General features: G+C 42.0%; 1 protein-coding gene across 3 annotated transcripts in view; it reads left to right on the forward strand.

The window, feature by feature from the left end:
* Window positions 1-26,931, forward strand: part of SYBU (syntabulin) — a 78,072-nt gene that overhangs the window by 41,851 nt on the left and 9,290 nt on the right. For all 3 annotated transcript variants that reach the window (XM_030304214.1, XM_030304216.1, XM_030304215.1), the window contains one exon: window positions 24,311-24,413. In XM_030304214.1, the coding sequence (XP_030160074.1) occupies window positions 24,311-24,413 (103 nt within the window). The remainder of the gene's footprint in view (window positions 1-24,310; window positions 24,414-26,931) is intronic.

A 26,931-nucleotide genomic window follows, 5' to 3' on the forward strand; every position in this document is an offset into this window, starting at 1 on the left:
ATTTATTATCGAGAGAGCTTGCTCCCGTGCTCTTGTCTGCCAGTTCATGGAAATTATTCAGAGCACATCTCTGACCAGTTTTAATTTACTTTTCTCACGTGGCATCCAGGAGAAACTCTGAAACTCTTCATGTACATGGAATTGGGATGTCGAAAAGTTTTCTTCTTCGTCGTCTTCTTCTTCTTCTTCTTCTTCTTCTTCTTCTCCTTTTTATTGACTGATTTGATCTAACGCTTCCTCTTTACTCTACATTCCAAGAGCATAAGGGTTGGGTTTGCAGTGTTGTAAAATAAATGAGTCATCTTAAAGCGATTTTCATCTGGTGGGCAAATGATTAATGTCTGTGGTGTTAAAATTAATTACTAGAAACAAAGGAAGCCTATACATATGGTAAGCCTAAGTGTAGTTCAATAACTTTAAAATTGTGTAAAATTTAGATTTTTAGGCCATCCACAGTAGATAGCATCCAGCAGGTCTAAACAAAAAGCAGAGCATGTGTTATATTGGTATAAGAGAAATTCATTTTTAATCACATAAAAGAGTGAGCACAGAATATCATGCTAGATTGTAAATTTCTTTTATTTTCTGTATTTATGACTGACAACTGTTAGTCATGGCTCAATTTTTATTGCCCAAAGTGGTGAAAAATATCACCCTCTGAGAGTGTGTGACAAGTCCACATCTGACTTTGTCACTGAGGTCAAGCTTTAGGTCATTGCCTTAATATTTTATAAATATAATTTCCATCTGTCAAAGGAACAGCAGACAGATAAAGGGGCATGATGAACTCTGTTGTGATCATGCTTTTGGAGACATGGAAACAATGTCAATGACACTTTTCCAATGTTTTTCAGCTGATTGGTAGCATAGGGCCCCATTTCACCATCTCGATGTGTCTGTCCCCTTCTCTGCAAACCAGCATAACATGGGATTTTTTTCGACCTCAAAATATGTGAACCCCCTCTCTAAAACTGTTTCCTCATCTGTACAATGGAACAATAATAGGACCTATGATATAAGGCTGCTTTGAAAATTGAGTGACATCATCAGTGACACATGGCATACAGTAATTATTAGCTGCTGTATTATGAATACTGTGAGTATCATCATCACCATTTTTGTGATGCCATACAGTCAAGGGAGGCTGTGGCTCAGAGCTTGCACAATTCTTTGGTTTGGTTCCTTTACGCCTATCAAATTTTCTATCAAATACTTACTGAGAATCTAACTATGTGCTTAGTATTCTGATGGGAATGATGGCATTCACTGTACAAGATAATGTACCTAACAAAATGTGAGATAGAGACTAGTCTTCTCTTTTCCAGTGTGTGCTTTTCTCTTTTGGTTAAATGTCTATACATGCATATAACAAAGCGTTTGCCTACTCATTTTGCTACCACTAGTGGATATGTAGCATTCCACAATGGGTCTGTAAGATAAAAGGGGGTAGGCCATAGCATAAGTTGTTAATATTTATAATAAATTAAAAATATGACAGTGAAAAATCTAGGTTCAAAGTTTAAGTTCACTTCCTTTCCTGAAAGGATTTCCGTTCAGAGTGTAGTAAATGACATACTTTGAAAAGAGAACAGTTTCATTAAGTTGAAAGTTTGGGGGGTGATGGGAGAGGAAGAGACAGGAATGATTGATTAATCTGTATAAAAATAGGCCCCATGCTGGGACTTTTCCTTTTGCACTAATCCTGTGTGACATCTGAGCCAAAAAAAAAGTACATATAAAACCAATGCCCTATGCACAGAGCCTGCTGGTGTTGATTTTAAAAACGCATGAGGAGTTGACCCAGATTACATTTTGCAGCTTTATTTTTATTTTTATGTCATTTTCATTTTCCACTTCTTCTTTCTGGCATATCCTCTCTTTCCATCTGTTTGCCCTGGAAAGAACGTGGCATGTGGAACAAGGACCATACCAATCCACTCGAATGGAAAAAAAGGGAAGACGTTTTACGATGTGATTTAAAATGAGCTCTCGGGAGTTTGGGAACTTGGGAATCAACGTATGTCCAAATACATAGTTAAATATATTATGCTAAACATGATTTCATATGCAATATCACTCAGATAATCGAACTAGAATAAGCCCTCTGTTGTAAGTTTCAAGGCAAACGTTAAATCCTTAGCAACATCCCCACCAGCATGGTGACCTTTTATCTTTACAATGCTGGTCTGGTGACCAAAATAATGCCCCACTTTCTTTCCCATTGTTATCGGCCACACAGTCAGATGCTCTGATGGTGCACAGTTTGTCAAGTGTTCCGTTAGGCACTTGGTGCTGCAGGCATGAGTTGTGGGTCACATCCTTTTGTTGACATCTGAGGAGCATTTTGAGCTCTCAGCTCTGTTCGCTGAGTCTTTTTTTTCAGCAGAGGGAGTTTGTGGCAGTTTCAGAGGGAGGCATGCTTCCTTGCCCTGTGTGGCGGCAACATTATTCGGGGAAACTGGATCTTCCTGAGTCTTTGGCTTCTTGTCCTCACCCCTGTGGCTGAGATAGGAAGGCTCTGCAACCCTCTGCCAGGATGATCTGATTTCTGCCGAGACTGTTGGCGGGCCTGACTATTCTTGAGAGATGGAGGTTGTGCCTGAACCTGATCCTGCCTGACATCCAATGCTTCTCCCCTCAGTTACTGGAAGAGGAGAAGGATCCAGGCCACAGGCTGAGAAGCTCTAGGCGTACTGAGCAATGGGTTAGGATCTGTAAGTGGTGCCCTGGTGTCGTATCCCACCAAGCCGGGCTTGCCAGGGATAGTAAGGGGTTTTGTCTGCACGAAGCTGGGGCATTCTTGAATTTTGGATGGGATTCTCCAACTTAGCGTTCCCACCCTTCCTTCTTTCTTTAGTCTCAGCCACCTCTTAACAGAACTGAACCTGTAATGCTACTCATTTGTTTTTTCAACAAGTAGTTATTGATGAGTCAGGTACTGAGCCAGGTACTGGGATATAACTGTAAACATGGGGTTCTCTGTAAGATGTGTAACATGTCTCTGGGGGAGGTACAGGGTCCCGTGAGTGCAGAGAGGAGGACCTTAGAACCCAAACTTGGGAGTCTGAAAATCATCCCAGGGGAAGTAGTGTTGTACTGACACTTATAAAGGGTTAAACCAGCTGTTTAAATGTGCAGACACTGAGGTATCAGAACTTCAGAAGCCATTGCTGTTCATTTGAATACTATGTACTCCCTTAGGGTTGTTTTTTTTTTAAGTTCACTTATTTATTTTGAGAGAGAGAGAGAGAGAGTCGAAGAGGGGCAGAGAGAGAGGGAGAGAGACAGAGAATCCCAAGCAGGCTCCACGCTGTCAGCACTCAGTCCCACAAACCCCAAGATCAGGACCTGAACCAAAACCAAGAGTCAAACGCTCAACCACCCAGGGCTTCCTCTCCCTTAGAGTTTTAAAAAAAATTCTGCTGTTATGATTACTATGTTATATCTAATAATTATTTTTTAGATGGCTCTTTCTTCTGCTGGGATGTGAGCCTCTCTAGGACATGGACTACATTTTCTTCCTTCCTTCTTTCCTTCCTTCCTTCCTTCCTTCCTTCCTTCCTTCCTTCTTTCCTCTTTCTTTCTTTCTTCTTTCTTTCTTTCCTCTTTCTTTCTTTCTTTCTTTCTTTCTTTCTTTCCTTATCATTTTATTATCTTTTATTTTAAATTCATTTTAGCTGCTTCCCTGTTTCTTTTTAATGTTATGTATAAAATGTGATGCATAACAAGAATATATATAACATACATGTAAGGCGTTCACTATAATAATAAGGCAAATATTTGTGACCCACCTTCCACTCTTAGAATTACCACCCCCAAAGCTGCCCGTGTGATCTCCCAGAGCCCATTCTCTGCTTCCCCCCACAGGTCACCACTATATCGAAATGTGTGTTTTGTATTGCCTTGCACTTCAAAAACAATCTTAACATCTTTTTACATATGTGTCTCTAAAAATATGTCTGAACACAAGGGTAAGATTTAAAAGACCTGGAGCCATGTTTTCTTTGCCTTTATGTTCTCCATAGTTAGCACAGTGCCTAGAACTTTGTAGGTCCTCTCTAGATGTTTGTGAATGAACGGAAGCTCCCCAGAGCCCAGAGGATATTTGTGTGGTGCTGTATGTCAGGGAGAAATTGGAATTCAGCTTCAGTGAGCTTGTTCCTTTTGAGCCTTGTTAGTTTTGCCTCATTGGGGGTGCTCATAGATATAGTCCACAGAAATTAGTCACATACCATTTAGTTCTTTGGAGATATTTTCAAACTATCATTCCCCTACCTATCCTCTCTGTTTTACCACTGTGCAGTTATTCTCCAGTGGTCCTAAAGACAGTGGCCTCAGTATTTTTGTGACGGTCTGTTTTGCTTTTCCATTCCATTTTGCTTTTTCAAAGAACATTGTGGGGTGAGGAGGAAAGGGGTGGAGAGAAGAGAGAACACTGAGTACACTTGAATTTGAAAGTTAACTTGTGGAGGGCTGGGGGTGGGGCAGATTAGCAAGGCAAGCAAAGTGTTGGCCTGGGAACTTGTGCTCCGTGCCAGATGTCACTTTGAGTGGAGATCCTGGGGAAGGTTCCATTAAACAAGTCCATGGAAATTCAGAGCATAATTTGTGTGTGGAGCCTAATCTAATTGTGAGTGTGCTTCATTCTTTTTAAATACTATAAACCACCTAAGAATCAGTAGAGAATTTTTTCAGGGGGACAGGCAAAAGCATTTTGTTCAGAAGCTGGAGAGTTCAGATAGTTTTTAATTAGTAAACAGTGGTGTGAGGTGCAGTGCTGGAGCTGGCTGATGGAAGCTGAGCCGGTTTGCAGAATGCCTTGTCTCCCTGCCCAGCATGCACCCGGCTGTCTGCAAGGTCACAGTGGGAGGGCCGCCTCCGAGGTAGTGTCCCCTCCCTGGGCGGGTTAGGCCTTGAACAGGTCTCTCTGAGCAGAGTGCAATAGCTTTTCCACCTGCTTTGCACCTGCTCTCCTCCAAGGCAGGCCCTTGATCCAGAATTCTCTCTGTTGTGCTGCCAGGTTTTCTCCTGGAAACATTTCCATGTGACCCTATTATTCCCTCTCCCTGATTCTCACTTTAGTTCCTTGAACACATGTCTGAATTAAAACAAACCCCTCTAGCCTTTCTGTTTCTCCATTTGCTTTTGTTCCAGCACTCTGTATAGATGCCAGAAGTGGCCAGAATTTACCCAGTTTGTTTGTTTTATTTTATTGACATTTGTGCTTCCAAAGAAAAGATATTTACTTTAAAGGTGGATTACACGGCACTAGATTAAATCTAGCATTGATCTCGGAGCATCTCAATCCTTTCTGATTAAATTATTTAATTTTTTGCACAGTCCTCAGGCAATATGAGAGTCATTTCTTCCTTTCATTTGGCTGAGAAAGTTCCTGTTTGGTTTGCTTTTCCACTCTGATAGGGCAGAAAACATACATATCTTCATTCAATTGTTCTTTTATGTAGTGGCATTGCAGTCAAGCATGTAACACAAGGTAAGGGTGTTTGTTAATGTTTCACATACTTGCTGCTTTTGCTGTTTTAAATTCTTTTATTCACCTGGATGACGTTGAACCAATGCAGTTAATTTTCTGAACCTAACAACTAGGTTCAGAACTGGGAAGGATCTCCACTGTCAGGGCTCTCCTCACTTCACCATATGACCCACCTCCTAACTGTCATAGTCATCTGTCTTGCCTTCCAGCCTCCAATCTCTCCCCCAGATATTGCTGTCACTATATCTGCAAAAACATCACTGTATTCATATCACCATTCCATCCAAAACTCCGCATGGCTCCCTCTTGCCTTCCAAGTAAACTCCCTGAGCACAGCATTCACATTCTTCAGCATTCCAGGACAACTCACCTCTGTGGCTGCTTTATCTCATCCGATCACTATCCTCCAGCCAAACAAGGGATCCAACATGTTCTGAATATTCCCTGTGTTTTCCTTCCTCCATGTGTCAGGTCCGGCCATCCCTTTCACCTGAGGTCTGTCCCTTTCTGCACCCCCAACACTTGTTCCTATTCTGTCCAGTGTTCGAGGCCCATCTTAAGTGGCATCTCATCCATGACATATCTCCTCCCCCATTACCCTCACCTGGCTAGAAGTATTTCTTCTCCCTCTGTGTTCCCTCAGGGCCCCCCTGTCTATATTGCACCCATCTTGTCCTCTCATATTCCAGTTGTTTGTGTGGCCCATCTCCTGACAGGGTCTTTGGGCCCTGGAGTTCTTCTCCAGGCCCCTCCTCCCCAATCTCTACTCCCAAAGCCTTAGCATGTGCAAGGTTTACTGCATATTTGAAATGGACTAAATTGAATGTTATTATCTTGGTTTCCAGTTCTTAGATCTTTGTGAATTCTGATCGTGAGGTCCCAAGCAGAGAGGGTGGAAAAGAAACTAGAGTCAGACAACCAGCTCTGCTGTTTACTAACTCATGGCGCGGGGCAAATCACGTCACACTCAGAACCTCAGTTTCCTCATCTACACTCTGAATGTTTTTGAGAGGAAGAATTAAAGGAAATGGCAGACATAGAGTTTCTATCACATTCAGCTTTTGGTTCACAGCAGCTGGTAACATTAGTACCTGACCCCGTCCTTCCTTGAGTAGGTTATCCCTTCAAGGCCTGTGTAATCTGTAGTCTGCTGTCAACACCATACCTTTCGTGTTTTCATGCATGTCATTAATAAAGCATGTTAAGTAGGTTAAGGACAAGGGCAGAGTCAGGTGACACATCACTGGAGATTTCCCTCAAGGTTGACAGGCAATCCATTAGTCAACATCCTTTGGGTACTGGACTGTGCCATCACCCAGTGCACATCTCCACCTTGTTCGGAAGACTGTTCTAAGTGACTAAATGCCTACTGGATCCACACGTGTGATTTACCTGGTAGCCTGCAATCCTAACTCTGTCAGAAAAGGAAGTGAGAGCTGTGTGTCCTATCTGGTTCTTAGTGAACTCTTGCTGGCTCCTACTTGCCTCTACAGCTTTACTGCAGATCAACACCAAACTTGGCAGTTTATAATTTTCAGAATTTACCTTTCTGTCTGCTTTGAATACCTGTATACTTTTTGTTCATCTCCAGCCTGTTACTTCTCTTCCTTTGTGGTTTCTCAAAAATTAGTCGGGGTTGGGGTGGCACCAGGGTGGCTCAGTCGGTTAAGTATCTGACTTCAGCTTAGGTCATGATCTCACAGTTCATGGGTTTGAGCCCCTCATCCAGCTCTCTGCTGTCAGCACGGAACCCGCTTCAGATCCTCTGGCTCCCTCTCTCTCTGTCTCTCCCCTGCTCTCTCTCTCAAAAATAAATAAACATTAAAAAAATTCAGTGGTGTTATTTCAGCCAGATCTGTAAGTACTTTCAGGACCTTCCCCCTTCATTCAACAAATATTCTTCTGAGCCTACTGTATATGCCAGGCACTGTGCTTGGCCCTAGGGAGACAGGGATGAATGACACACAGGCCTTCCTAGGCTGCGTGATTTTTGCATGCCAAGTTTTGGGCCAAAACTTGAGTTTTAAGAGATTTGGTCATATGGGGTAGAGATAGGGGTGGAGGGAATATCTATCCTAATTGTAAGTAATACTAGTCTGTCAGTCCAGTTGAAGGGAGAGAAAGAGGAAGGTAGCTGGGAGAGCTTTTTCAGGAGCCACTGCTGAATGCTGAGAGTGGGGAACTTTTAAATCTGTCGAGGCAACAGCACCTACTGTGTGCTAACAGCTGCATTACACACTGGGATACAATGAACAAAAGCCCTCAAGGAGGGCCATCTGGGTGCCTCAGTCAGTTAAGCCTCTGACTCTTGATTTCAGCTCAGATCATGATCTCACAGTTTGTGGGGTCGAGCCCCACATCAAGTCCACGTTGGGCTCTACTCTGACGCATGGAGCCTGCTTGAGTCTCTCTCTCCTCTCTCTTTCTACCCCTCCCCCTACCTCTCAAAATAAATAAATAAACTTTAAAAAAAAGAGTGCCCAAGGAGCTGATGACATGCTGGGAAATTGTAAGCAGGCATTGCAGTGCAGTGTGATAAATGCTTCTTAAATTCTGGGTAGGGTGAGAGCATGAAGGAGGGGCCATTCCTGAAGGTCAAAGAGGCCAGAGACCTGAATAACAGGTAGTAGTTAGTCAGGCTCAGAGGGACAGGCAAATAATCCAGGTAGAGGGAACAGCAAGCGTGTGTGGAAGCTGGGAGTCTAAAGAGTACTGTGCTGCCTTCAGGAAATGGTGGTGGTTGCACTGGCTGGGGTACAGTAGCAGCTAAAGAGATTATAAAGGGCTTGTAAATCATGCATTTGGACTTGATCTTAAGGATGTGGGGTGCCATTAGAGGGTTTCAACAGGGGAGCCACCTAATGAGATTGATGCTCTGGAACAGCGTGGGAGATGGAGTGTTCAGGGCCACAGTGAGCTGCTAGGGCACAGTGTGTGGCTGTTTCAGTAATTCTGGGCGAGAAATGCTGATGGTCTGTGGTGGAGCATTCTGGATGGGAAGAAGCAGACGGAGTTCAGAGTCACTAAACAGATCTGAGCAGGTGGCTTGCAGTTTATGGTTAAATATTAAAAACAAGAGCCATTGATTATAGTGGTTTTCAAACCCTGGACAGTTCATAAAAATGTGGATTATGGCAGTCAGTGTGTATTTTCAGCAAATAGTCTAGATGACATGATGCAGATGGTCCTCAGACCACACCATGAAGAATCCCTTTCTATTAGATGTTTTAAAATGACAGTACTTCGGGGCGCCTGGGTGGCGCAGTCGGTTAAGCGTCCGACTTCAGCCAGGTCACGATCTCGCGGTCCATGAGTTCGAGCCCCGCGTCAGGCTCTGGGCTGATGGCTCAGAGCCTGGAGCCTGTTTCCGATTCTGTGTCTCCCTCTCTCTCTGCCCCTCCCCCGTTCATGCTCTGTCTCTCTCTGTCCCAAAAATAAATAAAAACGTTGAAGAAAAAAAAAAAATTAAAAAAATAAAATAAAATGACAGTACTTCTTTTAAGTGTATTCACAGTATGTTCACTTTTCACTTAAGAATGAAGATTCAATCCTGTTATCTCTGTTGAAAATGCAGAAATGGCTCAGCCCCTAGGGTTAATGTGCTAAAAAAAAAAAAAAAAAAAAAAAAAAAAAAGAGCTGTCTCCTGCCTGTTTGCTCTCAGAAAGGGATGTAGAGCCAAGCAGAGTGGCTGTAATCTTGTTAAAACCCCTGCTGCAGATTGTTTGTAAATGAATTTTCAAAGCTTTCAGCAGGCCCTTTGCAAGAGCAAGCAAGCGACCATTAATGGAAAAAACAGTATTTCCCCAACCCTTGAAGTTCCATGCAGGTGTGCATTCTTAGTGGTTAAGGCATATTTTGATGCACTTTTTATTGTGATCTTTCTCAGGCCAATATACCTGGTTTCAAATCCCAGCTTCACCATTTATGAGCTGTGTCACCACGAGCAATGGCTGTGGCTGTCACCACGAGCAATGGCTGTGGCTATGGCTGTCCTTTCCTTCTCTCATCTGTAAAATGAGAATAAAACTACTTGTCTCATGGGCGTGGTGTGAGGATTGAATGAGAAAACAAGTAAACCATGCTGAACAGTGTATGAACATAATAAGCCATTTCTGACCATTACTGCCCAGTAATCTGTAAAAACTTTATATCATTGAATTAGAGGTTAGTCATTAATAAGCACTTCACCTTCTTATTTCAGTCATAGTAATTTAAAAACACACACATTTATGGTGCCCATATGCAAGAATTCTTAAAGAAACATAAGTGTTTAGCAACACATACCAAACATATGAATAAATAGGCCAATAATAACAATGATGGATATTTATTGTGCACTTACAATTGTCCCAGTCTGTCCTTAAATTCTCACAATGATCCCATCAAACAGGCGTGCTTGATCCCTTTTTGGATTGAGGAAGCTGAGGTGTGGAGAGATTAAGTGATTGCCTGTGGTCACATTGTCATTCAAGAAAAGATCAAATATTTGAACTCAGAACCTTCCAAAGCTAGACGCTGCTCTTATCTACAGCTGTTAGATACGTATTGTCAGTTAAGTGAAGCATGGTTAGTAACACTCAGATTTATGCCAAGTAAATTAAGAAATTGACTCATCTTGAATGTGAAATGTGTAAAACTTGATTACCAAAGTGTTTTCTGTGGTGTACAGCTCTATTTAAATCACAGTCAAGCCTGCACTCCGCTTCCCAGAGGCAGCCATTCAGGAGCTACGCTAGATGATCTTTGAGGGCATCCCGGTCAGAGTGTCTTAGAGCCGTGCTTCTCCAACTTGAGTGTACAGATATCTCAAGGGCTTGTTAAAAACTAGATTACTGGGGCCTCACCCCTGCCTCTGAGTTGCTGCCTCAGTAGGTCTGGGATGTGGTCTGAATGTGGGCATTTCTAACAAGGTCCCAGGTGCTGCTGCTGCTGCTGCTGATTTGGGGACCAAACTTTGAGAACCACCATCTCTGAGGAATAAGTAGATGATTTTGGTGAATTTAGGAGCAGAGGATGGTTTAAAATCTACCCCATGATTGCTGACCTGCTCCACAGACCTCATTGCTTAACTTGACCAAGACGCTTGGAAGCGACAAATCGTCAGCTCTAACATGGAGATGGTTAGATGAAAATCAAAATATAAAAATCTTTATCTTTAATATTTCCAAAGCAGGGCAGTTGCTCTCTGATGTAGAAACTTTTACACAGTCTCTTCCCCTTCCCCAAACAGTGGGGCCTGGTTTAAAACCCAGGTGGTTCCCTTACCTGTGACTCAAACCCAGTGTTTGGCTTTAGAAGTAGGTACTTTACCCAGTTCTGGGCTGTGTTAAGGAAGCACCATGGAGCAAGGATTTTCTCCCTCGGTGAGGATATATTTATAGTCCAGTGACTCTGGGGGTCTTCTCATGTCTCTGGGCTGATCTCATTGTCGACACTAAGGGGGAAAGTCATGGAGTAAGCTAAGCAAAACCCAAATGACGTCAATGTAATCTCTCATCTTTTAGGGCTACTCAGGGTCAGAATGACCCAAGAATGGAGGATCATCTCAGGCATGTCGGACCCTAAAATTGGGATAGGATAAGGCAGACATTCTAGTTTTACTTGTAACTGTTGATCCTCCATGGCAGTAAGAGGTAAGAGTACAGAAAGATGAACGATCTGCAGAGCATTTCTTTTCGTCTGTGGAATATATTACATTAAAGTGGATTTGCTCTCTGGGTTTTTTCCTTAGGGAGACTTGTGCCTCTGGAAATACAAATAGTTGTTTATCAGAATGGAAACTCTGGCTAGATGAGTAACTGGAATAAACCCAATTCATTTTCTCATCACCAGGAGATTGAAGAAATTATGGTATGAGTATTACAATGGAATATTAGATAGCAGTCAAATGAATGCACCGCAAATATATGGAGAATCTTAGCAATATGATTTTAAATTAAAATTGTCCCCAAAGATTATAGATATCATGGTAGCCTGTTGTAAAAATGAAAGATAGACAAGACAGAAAGTAAAAAAGAATCTGGTTTTTGGAATATTTATACATGTGATAATTCTTTATAAAAAGGAAAGGAAGGAAATGGTGAACAGGGTATAAGATGAGGAGGTAAATACAAATTAGTGTGGATGTTCTAGTTTTTGTGATGGGTGGTGGTTTCTTCCCTGATTATTATGTTAAATGTAAACAAAAATATAAATACAATAAATAAATACTAAACAAATAAACATAAATACTGGTTCATACAAACCAGTCAGTAAAGAAATAAAGATAGTCTTGCATGGACCAATGATGAGAGTGTGTCAAGAACCAAGGAGTCTGATTAATCCAATTCTGTGCATCTGCGACTCATTTTTAAAAGAGGAGGAGGGAGTGAGGAAATCGATTTCTAAGTTGCAGAGAAAATAATGAAATGTCACCTTCTAGGCCCATGCTTGGTTCCCACACAGCACTGTGGCCTGAAGGCTTTGCCTCTTTCTCCCATCTCTCATGTCATTTGGTCCATTTGGTTCTTTATAAATGAAGGTCACTGAGGGAAGATATCAGTAGGTCACTGAAGATCGCCAGCAGAGTCATTCAGACAAAGCATGGCTGTAGTATCACTGGGGTAGGAAAAACATGTGGTTCCTTTTCTCTGATACCTACTTCTCGGAAAAAGGTAACACGTCTACATTTTTTCTCAGAGAAGCAAAAGTAGGAATTTTAGAAAATGAGGAAGACTGTGTCCAGTACAAAAGACTTGTTGCCAGACACAAATTTGGGGGCCTGTGTCTTAGAAGGATGTTAAACGACTTGCCTCTGAAGTGCCTTTATTGCCTCATTTCCTTGCTATTGCTTTTCCTCTGCTGTTACTTCCCTCGTATGCTGTTCCCTTCACCCTGCACGACTGTCTCCACAGCCCCTCGTGCTACAGGCTTGAATGGTCATGGGTAGTTTTGAAAGCTGGCTAGTTTAGTCAGCCTCTTCCATGGAATCTTAATCTTTCCAGCCGGAAATAGTACTTCCCTTTGTTGACCTTTTTTAGAACCTAAGTTAGCTCCCTGCTAAGGCATTTGCCTGTTTCTGACAGCAGGATCAGTGTCTCAGCCTGACATTTGCTAGGTGTACCAAGAGCTGTGGGCATTCAAATATGAACTAATGACATCTCACCCTTGTGGAATGTCGTCTCCCACCGTGCGTGTGACCCACAGTCTCTAGGAGAAGGTTCTCTAGTTGGCTATTCTTTCGTGTGTTTCAGGCTTTCACGTGAAATTGGAGAATTCAGTCGATACAGCCTGTATCTGAGGATTCCCTTGTTGATTTATAATCTAATTGGAGGAGAACGAATCCTTACCATTCTCTATCAGAACCATCTTCTATTTGTTTATTTTCATGCTAGTTTTGGTTTGCTGCTCACACTTCACGGGACAGCTCACCTCATTCCTGGTTCCTGATCCAAGTCCTCTTCCTTGATTCTGGTCTTACATAGTGTTGGGATCCAGATGTGGTTCAGGGAGGGTAATCATAAGAAGAAAAATAAAAATGAGGGCAGTATTTTAAAGTGTTTGCCGAATGCCAGGCACTACTTTTTCATATATTAACTTATGTAATCTTTTCAACAACTCGACGAGATAGATGCTATTATTTTTTTCCTCTCATAGAAGAAAGGGAGACACAGAGAGGCTACATGGCTTTTCCAAGGTCACACAGCTAGTAATGGAAGCTACTAAACCATAACACCTCATAAAAAGCAAAGAGAAACAACTTCACAGAGATTGAAATGCAAGAGAGAAACAGAAAAGGGGATACATCATTCATGAACCAACATGAAAGGACATTAAGATATGAGAAGTGGAGCATGACTGAGTGCTGACAAGGTCCATTGATGTAACTCTCTGACAGACTGTTTCAGTGCAGGAGAGGGGAAGTTCAGCGCTGCTGAGAAAGTCAAGGGAGTGGGCTGAGATCCAGAGGCAATTTCAGTGTAGATGTGGATCGTGGCACCCCTGGAGGTGAGGCCACTGTCACAGGTGGCAGGGCCTGTGAGTGCAGAACAAGAGCTGTGTGGTGTGACCTGGAGAGTGTCACACGGGGTGGCAAGGATGAAGAGAGGCAATCAAGCCTGTTAGATATTAGAGTCTTTTTTCTTTTTTTAATTTTTTAATGTTTTGTTTTGTTTTTTGAGAGAGAGAGAGAGAGAGCATGAGTGGGGGGCAGAGAGAGAGGGAGACAGAATGTGAAGCAGGCTCCAGGCTCTGAGCTGTCAGCACAGAGCCAGATGCAGGGCTCGAACTCACAAACTGCAAGATCATGACCTGAGCTGAAGTCAGAAGCTTAACCGACTGAGCCACCCAGGTGCCCCTAGATCTTGGAGTCAATTAGGAAAACAGTGCTTATGACAAAAGTAAAGTTAAAAAACAAAATGAAACACCATGTTGTCTTAGAGTGTTGTTGCAGGTCACTGCAGTGAGTAGTAAATTATGTCATCTCCTAGGAAGTGGGTGTTTTTGTTCCATTCATGGTGTCAAACTGCCTGCGGACAACACCGCTTCACTGAGAGTAGAAAATGAGGTGACTTCGAACAAGACTCATCCTCTCCCTTTCTCTTACACTCTGGACTTAAAGTCACAGACCTCAGTCCTAGCCCTGTCCCTGACTTTAATCAGTCCGCATTTCTCTCTCCCAGGCCTCATCACCTCTTCCCTCCCCCATTAACTCATTCTGCACTGACACCCTTACTCGGATCCCACCAGCCACCTCCAGTTTGCTTTTCCCTGATTTAGGTTTTCCTGCCAGACCTGGAGGGCAGGCACTTCATTTTGGTAAACACTGGATAAACAACACTTCTCCTTAAATAGAAGCAGCAGACTCCCCATCTAGCTTTTTTAAAGGGGCAGAAAGTCCGTTCAGTTCTGTGAATTTGACAAGAAATTAAAGATAAGGAATGTGCAAAAGTCTGGAAAATTTTTCAGGGAGGATTTGCTTTCCTTATTACCAGGCTCCCAGAACAATCAGTTAGGATGAAGTTCATGGCCACAGTGGATGTAACCCTTCCCAGACCTGTTCGGTGGAAGGCAGTGGGAGATGGAACCACCTGCCGAAGGGTTTGTGTCTGATGCTGATTCATCGTGGAAGATGATGTGTTGCCTATGTGGTTCATTTGGTGCCATTCAGCATGTTAGCCTTGGACACATTGGCCACACCCAAGGCAGCAAGTTAAGGCTGATGGCATAATCCAGATGGAGAGTTTTCTAGATTGTGAAGTTATTCTCTCTGCTGAATGGTATTTGACACCCCCAGCTCTAAACTGGCCAGTCCTTCCTCTTTAAAACAGGATTATGAAGACTTCAAATCATGGACCCACTACTAATTATCCACTAGCTTTGCAAACCAACATGTGTACACATGAGTTTGACTGGACCTGGGCCAGTATTCAAATGTGTGCCTCCTCCAAGTCCCTGTCTTCCTTTCCAACCCTCTGAAGATGGATTTAGCCCAGGAGGGTGCCTTCGGAAGGCCGTGAGGGTTCAGGCCACTCTGGAAGTTAGATTCTTCTCTTCTGGGCACTTTGTCTTCAAACTGACTCCTCCTGTTGGCAGCTGGTTCACCTCGACTTTTTACTTACCTTCAACTTCCTATTGAAGAAAGTCTTTGCAATCTGACTGCACCTGGAGGGAGATTCCATGTGCTCTTTATCTTTGGAGGTCTCCTCCCCAGTGTGGTCTGTGACTGCTGGCTGCACAGTCATCTGAGATTTATTGAAAATGCAGATTCCTGGATTCCCCCCAGGCCGTCTGAACTGGAATTTTTGTGACTCTTATCCAGAAGTCTGCACTATTATTCAACTTTCCAGTGATCTTTAGGCACAGTAAGGTTTAAGAATCACTGCATTATTAATAATAAGTATAAAATGAATATTTATGAGCCTGTCAAGCACATCTCATGCATTTCACTTTTCATTTATTTCAGCTTCACAACAATCCTCCAAGACAGGAACTGCTATCCACCTAGAGTGGGGCTGACACATAACACATGGCACATGCTCAATAAATTTTTGTTAAATACACACACGCACACACACACACACATATACATAGACATAGACATATACATACACATATACATATATACATGGAGTCAGGCTGTTATAGTGCCTTCTTTAGGTAGAGCTTGTTGGGTGTGTGGCTTTGCAGGCTGGCTCCTCCTTCTGCTGATGCTGGGTAGTGCATGGCAGTGGTGATAGAGGATCCCAGATTGGCACCTGATTGGCCTTTGGTTGAGTTGATGGATCTCTCATCTAGCGTTCTCTTCCTGGCCATCTCTGGCAAACTAAAAGGGCCACATATTTATTTATTACTAATGAAGAGAGCAAGCCCAGGGAAGCTGGGTGGTCATTCACGAAACCAGACAACACCTGGTGTCCTTCCTGTAGTTTACTCAAGTCGGTCAATACACAGACTTAATTTTCCCTGGGGGTGAAGCAAAGGGAGACTAGTTGCATCCTGGGTTCCTGTCAGAAATGTTCACTTCCTCCTGCTTTCTTGAAGTTTCTTTACACCCTCTATGTTTATCATTTCTTTCATCCACTTTCTTGGTTAGCAGGTGTATTCCCTGTATTTCTGCCAAGACAGGCAGCTCAGCCAACCCAAGATAAAGGAGTGAATAGGTGAAGTTGTCTTCGACCCTGTCAGGCCTCTTGGGCCTCCTTTCTCATGCTCCTCCCCTCCTTTTCTCAGACCAGGCTCAGGGGATTGGCCTCTGATAAGTAGAGCTCAGTAAACCTATGTACATTTTCCTGGGGGCTTTCTGAAGGCAGGGTTCTAACCTGGGTGCAACTCTAGAGATTTTTGGAGGAGACCATAGGGAGTTTGTTTTAAAACCATAGATGTTTTAGACATACTCTGTTGTACATGCACACACATACACACACACAGAGTAAAAAATAGAAACATATTCTCCACTGACAAATGGCTGAAGGAAAACCACCTTTTGTAAAGAGTGATTATAAAAATGTTTGACTTAAAGGGGAGCCTGGGTGGCTCAGTCGGTTAAGCATCTGACTTTGGCTCAGGTCATGATCTCATGGCTCGTGAGTTTGAGCCCCTCGTCGGGCTCTATGCTGACAGCTCAGAGCCTGGAGCCTGCTTCAGATTCGGTGTGTCTGTCTTTCTCTCTGCCGCTCCCCTGCTCACTCTCTGTCTCGCTCTCAAAAATAAATTAAAAATAAATAAATAAATAAATAAATAAATAAATAAATAAATAAATATGTTTGACTTAAATAGGAGAAGGCATTTCCTATTGTGGGACTTTTTAAGGGAAAGGTGTTTAAAAAGCTCTCTTCAGGCCTTCAAGCCACTGTACCAGTAGTTCTAACTAGAAATAGTAATAGCTAACATATACTGAGTGCTTGCCATGTACGAAGCACTGTTCTAACTTCTCTGCATGCTTCACCTAATTCCTGCAATCCCTTAACAATACTTACTATTAATATCTTCATCTCCATTTCACAGATGAGGCATCGAAGGCAGAGAGAGAGGGTAAATGATTTGCTTAAGGCTTTACAGAGTTAGAAGAGGCATGATTCAAACCCAAGTGACTAGACTCCAGGGCCCTCTTAATACTACATTAAATGGCATGACTGCTTTTATTATAAAATGCTTTTTCTTTAGAAAAAATTAGATTGTTTCAAAGGAAAAATAAATTGTCAGTAATTGTAGTGCCTCCTATTTTTTTTTTTTTTTGAAGAGTAATATGCACATGGTTGGAAAAGCCAAATAGCTCGGAAATATATAAAATGAAAATAAGGGTCTTGTATATCCCACTGTCCCATTTCCAAGAGAAACCACTATTATCAGATCTTTTTTATCCCTCAATAAAAATGTTCTATGCATGTAGCCAGTTATATATTATTTAAAGATTTGTTTATCAAAATCAGGCATGCCATACCTACTATTCTGCTTCTTGGTTTTCTTTTTTTTTTTCTTTTTCAAGTTTATTTATTTATTTTGAGAGAGAAAGAGAATGTGGTAGGGGCAGAGAGAGGGCAAAAGAGAGAGAATCCCAAGCAGTCTCCACGCTGTCAGTGTGGAGCCAGACATGGGGCTTGAACCCACAAACCGTGAGATCATGACCTGAGCCAAAACTGGAAGTCAGACACTTAAACAACTGAGCCACCCAGGCGCCTCTGCATCTTGGTTTTCTTATGTAGCAACAGGTCTTCTAAATGTTTTCACTCCAGCACACACAGCTTCATGTCACTCACTCCTTGCATGATTGTAGACTATACTCTTAGGTCCCTGTATCATCTGATTTCACCAGTCACTATTGATGGGCAGTTAGGTTGTTTTTTTGATGCTTAGGTGCAGGACAAATTCCTAGTAATACAGCTTTCTTTTTTATGGATATTACACCAACTCACACTCTTGGTAACTCTTATGGGAGTATTTTTCCCAAACCTTCAACAGAAGTAGTGATATCAAACTGTTTTATTTAATTTTTTGCCAGTCTTGTGGATGAAAAAAAAACCCTTGTTTACATTTACATTTATAATGTTATACATGAGATTGAGTGGCTATTTGTGTAGGTTGATCATTTATTTTTCTTTGCCATCTGCCTGTTCATGTCTTTTGCCCATTTTTCTGTTATTTTTTTTTTCTTATTTGTATGAGCTTTTGGTAAATTAAGGAGATTGGCCCTTTGTCTGTCATATGTTGTAAATATTTTCTTTCAGTTTATTATTTGTTTTTGACTGCTGTTTTCCCATAAGCAGTTTTACAGTTATGTAGTCATATTTTTCAATACAAAATTATTCTCTAAATACTTTAAATTTGAACTTCCTTTTGTTTTTAATTGTTTATATATGTTTTTAAATTTACGGTGTCTCCATCTATTGAACATCATTCAGAATGAAGATAAATCCTTTGTGTATTTAATGAAAATGATGCTTCGAATTTTTCAGAAAGACTTCTGAAATGCAAGAAAACTTGTGTATATATTTTCAATCAGTTTATTGGTCTTTTGATCAAATATTCCTTTTCTAAGATAAACATCTATAGGGGTTTTAGGGAATAGTTTGCAAAAACTAAAGTAAAAATCCTTTAGGTTGTGAAGCATTTCTTGGATTCATTGGCTAGGTGCCCCAAGGCTTCGCAGCTCAGAGTCTGTTCTACCAAATCTACTTTAGAGAAGCTTTTTTTTTTTTAGAGTGTCTTCTGTAATTACATGTGTCCACTGCCCCAGTTGCTCCTTAATCGCTCTGCTTGGCTTCAGTGAAAATGGCTCCTCTCCTCCCTAGAGACTTTTAAATAAAAGATCTGTGTATCTGTGTGTGTGTTGGGGGAACAGGGGGAGGATGAAGGGATGGGGAACTATTTTTTTATTTTTTTCTTTTCTAGTTTGCTGCCTGTATTTGAGGTGGGGATATAGGTGGCCAACCTGAATTAATTCGATAGCTTTGTAATGACAAAGGATAAAGAAAGGTTTGGGGTTGCTTCAATCAGTGGTTTAGAATGGCTTAACACGGCTTAGTCGACTGTCTTCAGAGGCCTGTGATTGATGCTCTGATGTATGAGGAGGACTCCATAGTCTCCTGAAAGCAGGCAAAAATAATAACGTCCTAAGAGACCAGATTGCAGGCATTGTTTCAAAACAATAAGTCTAGTTATTAGTTTTTGCACATACTATTTTTGTTTCCATTTTTCCTTTTCCAACTCCTGGCCTCACCATCACATGCACAGAATGCTTATTACCCTAGCAAGAGTACAGCAGTACTACCTACCAAACAAGAACCACCAGAGCTTCTGGAGGCCAGCGAGCTGAGCTTCTTGATAGTTGGAGAATGCCTTTTGCTGCAGGATGTATAGTCACTAGGACATTGGCAAAACAAGTTCATCCTCCCCTTTTCAGTCCTGGAATCCTGCTCCACCAATGCCAGCAGCTGATCGAAGACAATATTGATGAGGATGACTTAGATATGCATATTTTCAACCCTGTTTAGCTGATCAAGCACAAGTCTTAAACAGCCAAATATTGTGTCCTTTGCTTTGTCAGAGTATTCTCTGTGACATCAGAGATTTACCTTTGGGTATCTATGCACAGGCACATGGGGGGCAAACACATTCTTGACCACAAAAACTGCTTTAGCCATCCAAAAACACATATGATGCAATGTATATTAAAAGTTTTGAAATTGAGCGTATCCTTTGACTTAAAAATTCCTGCAGGCATTTATCCTAAAGAATAGCAGGCAAGGGGGCGCCTGGGTGGCTCAGTCGGTTAAGCGTCCGACTTCAGCTCAGGTCATGATCTCACGGTTCGTGAGTTCAAGCCCCGCGTCGGGCTCTGTGCTGACAGCTCAGAGCCTGGAGCCTGTTACAGATTCTATGCCTCCCTCTCTCTCTCTGACCCTCCCCCGTTCATGCTCTGTCTCTCTCTGTCTCAAAAATAAATAACCGTTAAAAAAAAAAAGAATAGCAGGCAAGGGTATAAATTTGCATTCCATGAATATCCATGAAACATTAGGCCTGTATTTTATTTATTTATTTATTTTTTTTTTTTTTTATGAAATTTATTGACAAATTGGTTTCCATACAACACCCAGTGCTCATCCCAAAAGGTGCCCTCCTCAATACCCATCACCCACCCTCCCCTCCCTCCCACCCCCCATCAACCCTCAGTTTGTTCTCAGTTTTTAACAGTCTCTTATGCTTTGGCTCTCTCCCACTCTAACCTCTTTTTTTTTTTTTTTTCCTTCCCCTCCCCCATGGGTTCCTGTTAAGTTTCTCAGGATCCACATAAGAGTGAAACCATATGGTATCTGTCTTTCTCTGTATGGCTTATTTCACTTAGCATTACACTCTCCAGTTCCATCCACGTTGCTACAAAGGGCCATATTTCATTTTTTCTCATTGCCACATAGTACTCCATTGTGTATATGTACCACAATTTCTTTATCCATTCATCAGTTGATGGACATAGGCCTGTATTTTAAGAGCATGGACCCTGGTCAGATGACCTGGGTTCAAGTCTTGCCCCTACTTCTTGGGAGTTGTGTCCCCTTGTGCATGTCACTCAGCTTCTTGGCCTCATTTGTGAGAGGGGCTGATAATTGTCCCCTACCCCCTGGAGTCTGTACTGTCATGAGAAATAAATGAGTAAATATGTGGGACACCTGAGTGGCTCAGTTGGTTAAGTGTCCGAATTCAGCTCAGGTCATGATCTCACAGTTCGTGAGGTCAAGCCCCATGTCAGACTCTGTGCTGGCAACTCAGAGCCTGGAACCTGCTATGGATTCTGTCTCTCTCTCTCTCTCTCTGCCCCTCCCCCACTCATGCTCTGTCTTTCTCCATCTCTCAAAAATGAATAAATGTTAAAAACTTTTCAATAAATAAATAAACATTTAAAAATAAATAAGTAAATGTGCTTAGAATGGTTTTTGGCACATAGTGTTTGTTACTAATAATGGAATAATTGGACATAGCCTATTATTCATTGATTTAATAAAACAAAATGTAGTATGTTTAAAGATACTCACATATTAAAAGAAAAGCAATTAGGTTACATAGTAATGTATTTACTAGGAATGCTGAGTAATTATATACCAAAAGGTTAACTATAGTTATTTATTTATTTATTTATTTGGTGATGGAATAATAGACTACATTTTGTCCTATGAATCATTGCTATTTTCTAAATTTTCTACAAAGGAAATGTGTAATAAAAATTGTCCTTTTAACCCCTGCATAGGAGTAATAATGGCTAACACTTATTGAGACCTTACTATATCACACACACACACACACACACATTCATTGCTTACAGTAACCTTGACAGATGCCATGATTATCATCTCTGTTTAACAGATTTAGAGACTGAAACAGAGAGGTGAAGTAATTTGCCTAAAGTGAGTGGTAGAGGTAGGATTTGAACCCGGTCTGTCTGACTCAGGGCCTGTGTTTTTAGGTTAGGTACTCTCTTTGTATGATTTTTTTTTAAATTTTTTTTTAACATTTATTTTTGAGACAGACAGAGACAGAGCATGAACGGGGGAGGGGCAGAGAGAGAGAGGGAGACACAGAATCGGAAGCAGGCTCCAGGCTCTGAGCCATCAGCCCAGAGCCCGACGCGGGGCTCGAACTCACGGACCGTGAGATGGTGACCTGAGCTGAAGTCGGAGGCTTAACCGACTGAGCCACCCAGGCGCCCCTATATGATTTTAATAATACAAATGAGCATTGAACTACAGCACCCACAACAATAACCTAGTTGCATACAAATTCAAAAGAAACAGAGTGTCTCTCCTTCCTTGAGTCTTTGTTGCCAGCTAGTAGATAAATCGGGGGTTTTCAGGTCTCCAGTCTTCCTCTTATTTGTCTTGCTTAGTAAATGATGTAGTAAAATCGACCTTGCCTTGTACCCCTTCAAAAGAGTGTATTGACTTTACATTGCATTAACCAAACTGGAAATGTATTTTAAAAAATAGGAAACTGAAATGGCGTAAGTAGCATAGACATTTTTCTCTATCATATTACTCAGTCCTGAATGCAGCCACTGGGTACCCCAAAAGAGTCTTCTAACTTCTTTCAGAGTGCAGAAGGGAAGTTAGAGAAGTATACAAAAAAAGTGACCTTGGACCCTGCGCATACCTAAGAGTCAATATATTGAGTTCCAATAGCAATAAAACGTAGAACAGACTTGTCCCTTCGGTTCAGAGTACATAATTACCAAAGATCAAAGTCATCTTGAGGAAACAATGGATTTTCAGCAGTTGTCTGTTTTTGTTCTAGAATTTCTCTTGTAATTCAGGTAGTAAAGTTATAATTGATGGGCTTTTGTGTTTCTTTTAAGGAATGAAAATTGGGGTGTTTCAGAGCCATAATTTTATGTTAGAAAAGAATATCTTAAACCTGGTGGCTGCAACCACAGGATCTATTTTTGAAAAATGTCTGCCTTTATCACTTAATAACCAACCTGGTAATTTACTAGCCGGCAAGGCTGGTTGATTAAGGCCATCAGGACTGGTGTATTGCTGGACAGCACTACCAATGATGAATCCTTGAGATTGTAAAATACTACAGGTTAGCCAGTGCATTACTCAGAGGCAACTAATTACATTTGGGGAGCTCATTACAATGTTAGACAGTCTCTGAAATCCAGAAGGAATAGCCGGTCTCAGTCCTGATAAATTGCCACCCTAGTTCTCCCAGAATTCTGCTGGGAATTGGGATTCACTGCTGACATCTGTGCTAAGAGGTCATTCTTGGTCTCTTCCACAAGAGGCTGCACTTCCTGAGAGGTCCTGGAAGCCAGGAAAGGGATTTTTCTCTCTCTGCCTTGCCATCACCTGGCAAAACAAATACAACCCATCAGTGAGAGGATCTGTTCACCAGTGGGCCAGTCCAGCTGCGTCTTGTACCAATGGGTCATCTTGGCAGTTAGGCAGATGGTAGTATATAGTTTACCCAGGAATCTCCCTGGCGCCCCTCCTTCCCGCTGCTTTCCTGAGGATGCAGCCTGGTATGGAGAAGTGGCAGGGGAACTTGGTCCTGCCAGGATTTTTCCCCCACAAGCCTTGGACAAATCAGCTTTGACTTCTTCAGTGTAGAATAGTGAGATATATGTCTGCCTTACAGAGTTGTCAAGATTAACAGAAACAAAGAATAGAAATCATGTCCTTATAGGGCCTTGTGTTATTATTGTGATGATAATTATTGTTAGAATCTCAAAGGATTTAGATTATTCATATTTTCCTCAACTCAAAAATGTGAGTTGGCTCTGGGTTCTAGACCAGAAGAGTCATAAATTGTGTTGTAGGAGTTGAGAGATAAGGTCAAATAAAATTGTATCCCTAGATTTATTTTCCAAAAGCATATGGAACATTATCTTTTTTTTTTTAAATCTTCTCTTTCTTCTTCCCACTTCTTCTCTTTTGCATCTTTCACTCTCCTTAACTTCCCCAGGCAATCCTTGGAATATTTCCATTATTACTATTCCAGAACTATGTATTTTTTGTTAGAAATGAATTCATATTAATTATTCTGCAACACAGCATGTTTCTAATTACATACTGAACTGTAGTCTGTGCTCAAAATAGAATGTGATTTTTGTAAAGTAATGAACAATCCCCCTACCCGCTCCCCCCCGCCCCCCAAGTAAAACTTCACATATCAGTATAATCCCGTTTCCATCACTGTCACTGAACTTTTTTCATTCTGTTTGGAAATGTTCCATTTCTGCTTTTTGTTAGGGTTGTGCTCTTAATAGAAAAACAGCAGCTGGAGTCAGAGAGTCACTGATCAGATAGTGCCGGTTCAAGCAGTTATCCGGACCCAGGCTTTCTTCCCAACGGCTTCTAACAGACTGATTCTCTCCAGACCCTAACGTGCCAGATTCAAGTATGGCTAGCTGACTGCAAAAGCCCAAAGATAAACTCTCCTGGAAAAACTCCTTTGGGACTGACAAGTCTGCTTTTCGTTCTGCCTAAAGCTTGGGCCCTGCACGTTGATGTTGTCGAGGAGTGCCCGACACACAGGAAGAGGCGTGCGTTTCTGCCCCAACCTTGGGTCACGGTGCACGATCAGCTGGATGACGGGTGTCTTTATGAAACTGGCCTCACTGTGCTTCTAAGCTGTTTTTATGACGTGATGTCGTTGTACTTGCACCTTCTCTTGTTTGCTTTGAGGGAAAGGCTGGGAGCCTAGAAGGTCTGGAATCCTGCCACTTGCTGCGCTCGAGTGTGCACGCGCCGCGCCGGGAGCCGGACCGGAGAGGCAGGAGGCTGGCCAGCACATTCTCAGGTTTCCTTTCCTTCAGGCCTCTCTCTCACTCCCCTGTTGTTTTTCAGGTAGCGAAGCTGATTTTAGCTCCTCGAGCAGCACGGGCAGCATTTCCGCTCCTGAGGTCCATATGTCTGCTGCGGGAAGCAAGCGGTCCTCCTTTTCACGCAAGTAGGCGCCGTCTCCTGCTCTGTAATTACTGAGACGCTTTAGGCAGGTGACTCACCTGTACTTTATGTTTCTATGGAACCACCTGGATTACTGTCCATTCATGATTTTGTTATTTTTCAGTGAGTAGGTTTTGGTTTTTATAATGGTTTGAAATTGAAACTTTCCCCTGTCCTACCAACTGTGGTCACAGGCCTTGACCAATATGTGTCTACCCGGTGGCTGTCTCTCACCCAGTCCTTGGCTGTGTGTCTGCTCGTCCTCTGCCTTCTCTTTCTCTCGCTCACCCGTGTACTCACCTGGTATCCACCTCCTACCTGCCCTCCTTCATGACTGTGGCTGACTTCATGACTTCTTGGCTGTAAAACCTCTGACTTCATAGTGACCCCTGAATACTCCCAACAGTCACTAGGGGAAGGGGGTGAAAAAAGACTAAAGTTAATGGCGTGGGTGGCCACCACCATAAAGAGACATTAGAGCAGAATAGCTAAGTATCTGTGCTCTGGAGCCAGGCTGCCTTGGTTCGAATGCCAGCTCCACCACCTATAAGCTGTGTGGCCCTGAGCAAGTTGCTTAACTTCTCTGTGCCTCAGTTTTCTCATATGTAAAATAGGACTATACCCATACCCACTTCATAGGGTTTATATACACATAGTGTGGGGTCAGTGCTTAGAACATACCAAGCATCAACAGATGTTCACCATGGATGCTATTTGGGTTGCGGGAAGAGAGGAACTGTGGGAAATCATGACCCACCGTTCACATTTGGTAGGAAAGGTTGTAAGCCCTGGGACTCTCTCCTACTGTCAGTGACTTCATTCATTCAACAAGTATTTATTGAGCTTCTGCTATGAGACAGGTTCTGGAGATATGGCATTAAACAAAACTCCATGGAAATTCTATTCATTCTAGTAGGAAAAAAAGACAATAAATACATAAATAATAGAATTATTTTTAAAAACACAGAGAGAGGGGCGCCTGGGTGGCTCAGTCGGTTAAGCGTCCGACTTCGGCTCAGGTCACGATCTCGCAGTCCGTGAGTTCGAGCCCCACGTCGGGCTCTGTGCTGACTGCTCAGAGCCTGGAGCCTGTTTCAGATTCTGTGTCTTCCTCTCTCTCTGACCCTCCCCCTTTCATGCTCTGTCTCTCTCTGTCTCAAAAATAAATAAATGTTAAAAAATTTAAAAAAAAAAAAAACACAGAGAGAAAGGATATTGAGAGCAGTGGGATACGTGGTACATTTTAAATAGGCTGGTTCCAAGACAGCTCTGTGATAAGCTGAGCTCTGAGCCAGGGACCCGAACAGTTCAATGGAGTGAGCAGCAAGACACTGGGGATGATTTGTTTTTAGACTTTGGGCAGGTCACTGGACTTTCCCGGGCCGTAGTGTCCAAGTTTGCAAAAAAAGGGTTGGACCACATAATTTTTAAGGTCTCTTCCTGGAGAAAAACTAGCTAATTTCTGGAAACTTGAATTCCCAGGATTCAGCAAGCAAATATTTCCCATTCCTCTTGGGTGAGCAGAACGTTTAACTGATGTTTATAAAGGGACCTGAGACCCTCTCTGGTGAAGTTTTATTGTTAAAAAACAAAGCTGAAGCCAGACAAGCAAACAAAAGCGTGAAGTCCACAATGAAAAAGCACAATTGTTCTATCCCCAAACACAATCTAATTTGGAAATAAAGTGCCTCTGGGATCACAGAACATGAATATAAACATTCTCAGTATAAATCAGATGTGGCTTGCTCTGGGAATAAACCATTTATCTAACCCATTCAAGAAAATTAGCACATACCATGGTACAAGGTATCAAAGAGCAGAGCAAAGGAAAAAAGAAATGGCCTGTGGAAGAGGCCAATTTTATTAAGCCTTGCAAAGAAGTTTGTGTTTGTGGTTAATTTCCAAGCTAATGTCAACAATACTGAGTGCCTTACAGAAAATTGTCTAGTCTGGAATCCATGGTTTCTCCAAGTGACTAAAAATTGACATGTTAATCATAAAATAGCTAAATAGAATTACATGCAAATCAGATACAGGCGTCATCAATGGAAAATTGGAATTGACAATGTTCTATCCATGATCCTCACTTTTTTTTTCTTTTTATCTGACCCAGGCACAGAGCACAGTCAGTAGATTTCTGTGATGGGGTATCTTGGGCATCTCATGTAATATTTGTGCTCTGTAGGATCTTGCAGTGAGAACAGCTCCTCTAGATGGGCCGGGTATCCATGCCAAACTTTATTATTTGTTTTTATTTTTTTTCATGCCAAACTTTATAATAGCTTATGATCCTTTTAAATGGCTTGCTTCTCCTGTAATAAATGAATTTTCTCTGTGGAAAATTAGCTCCTGGGAGGAAGGTGAGCACGAACATTTGGGGAAGGAGTGGGAGAAATAAACAAGTGGAGTTGGTGAGAATATTTTTGACAGGGGATTTAAAAAACAAAACTTAAAGATTTACAAATAATCTCTTCTTACTGAAGGCCAACTCTGCAAACATTTCTGAAGAATTCTCTTTCTTA

This window comes from Lynx canadensis, chromosome F2, assembly GCF_007474595.2.
Source record: "Lynx canadensis isolate LIC74 chromosome F2, mLynCan4.pri.v2, whole genome shotgun sequence".
NCBI classification, from domain to species: Eukaryota; Metazoa; Chordata; class Mammalia; order Carnivora; family Felidae; genus Lynx; species Lynx canadensis.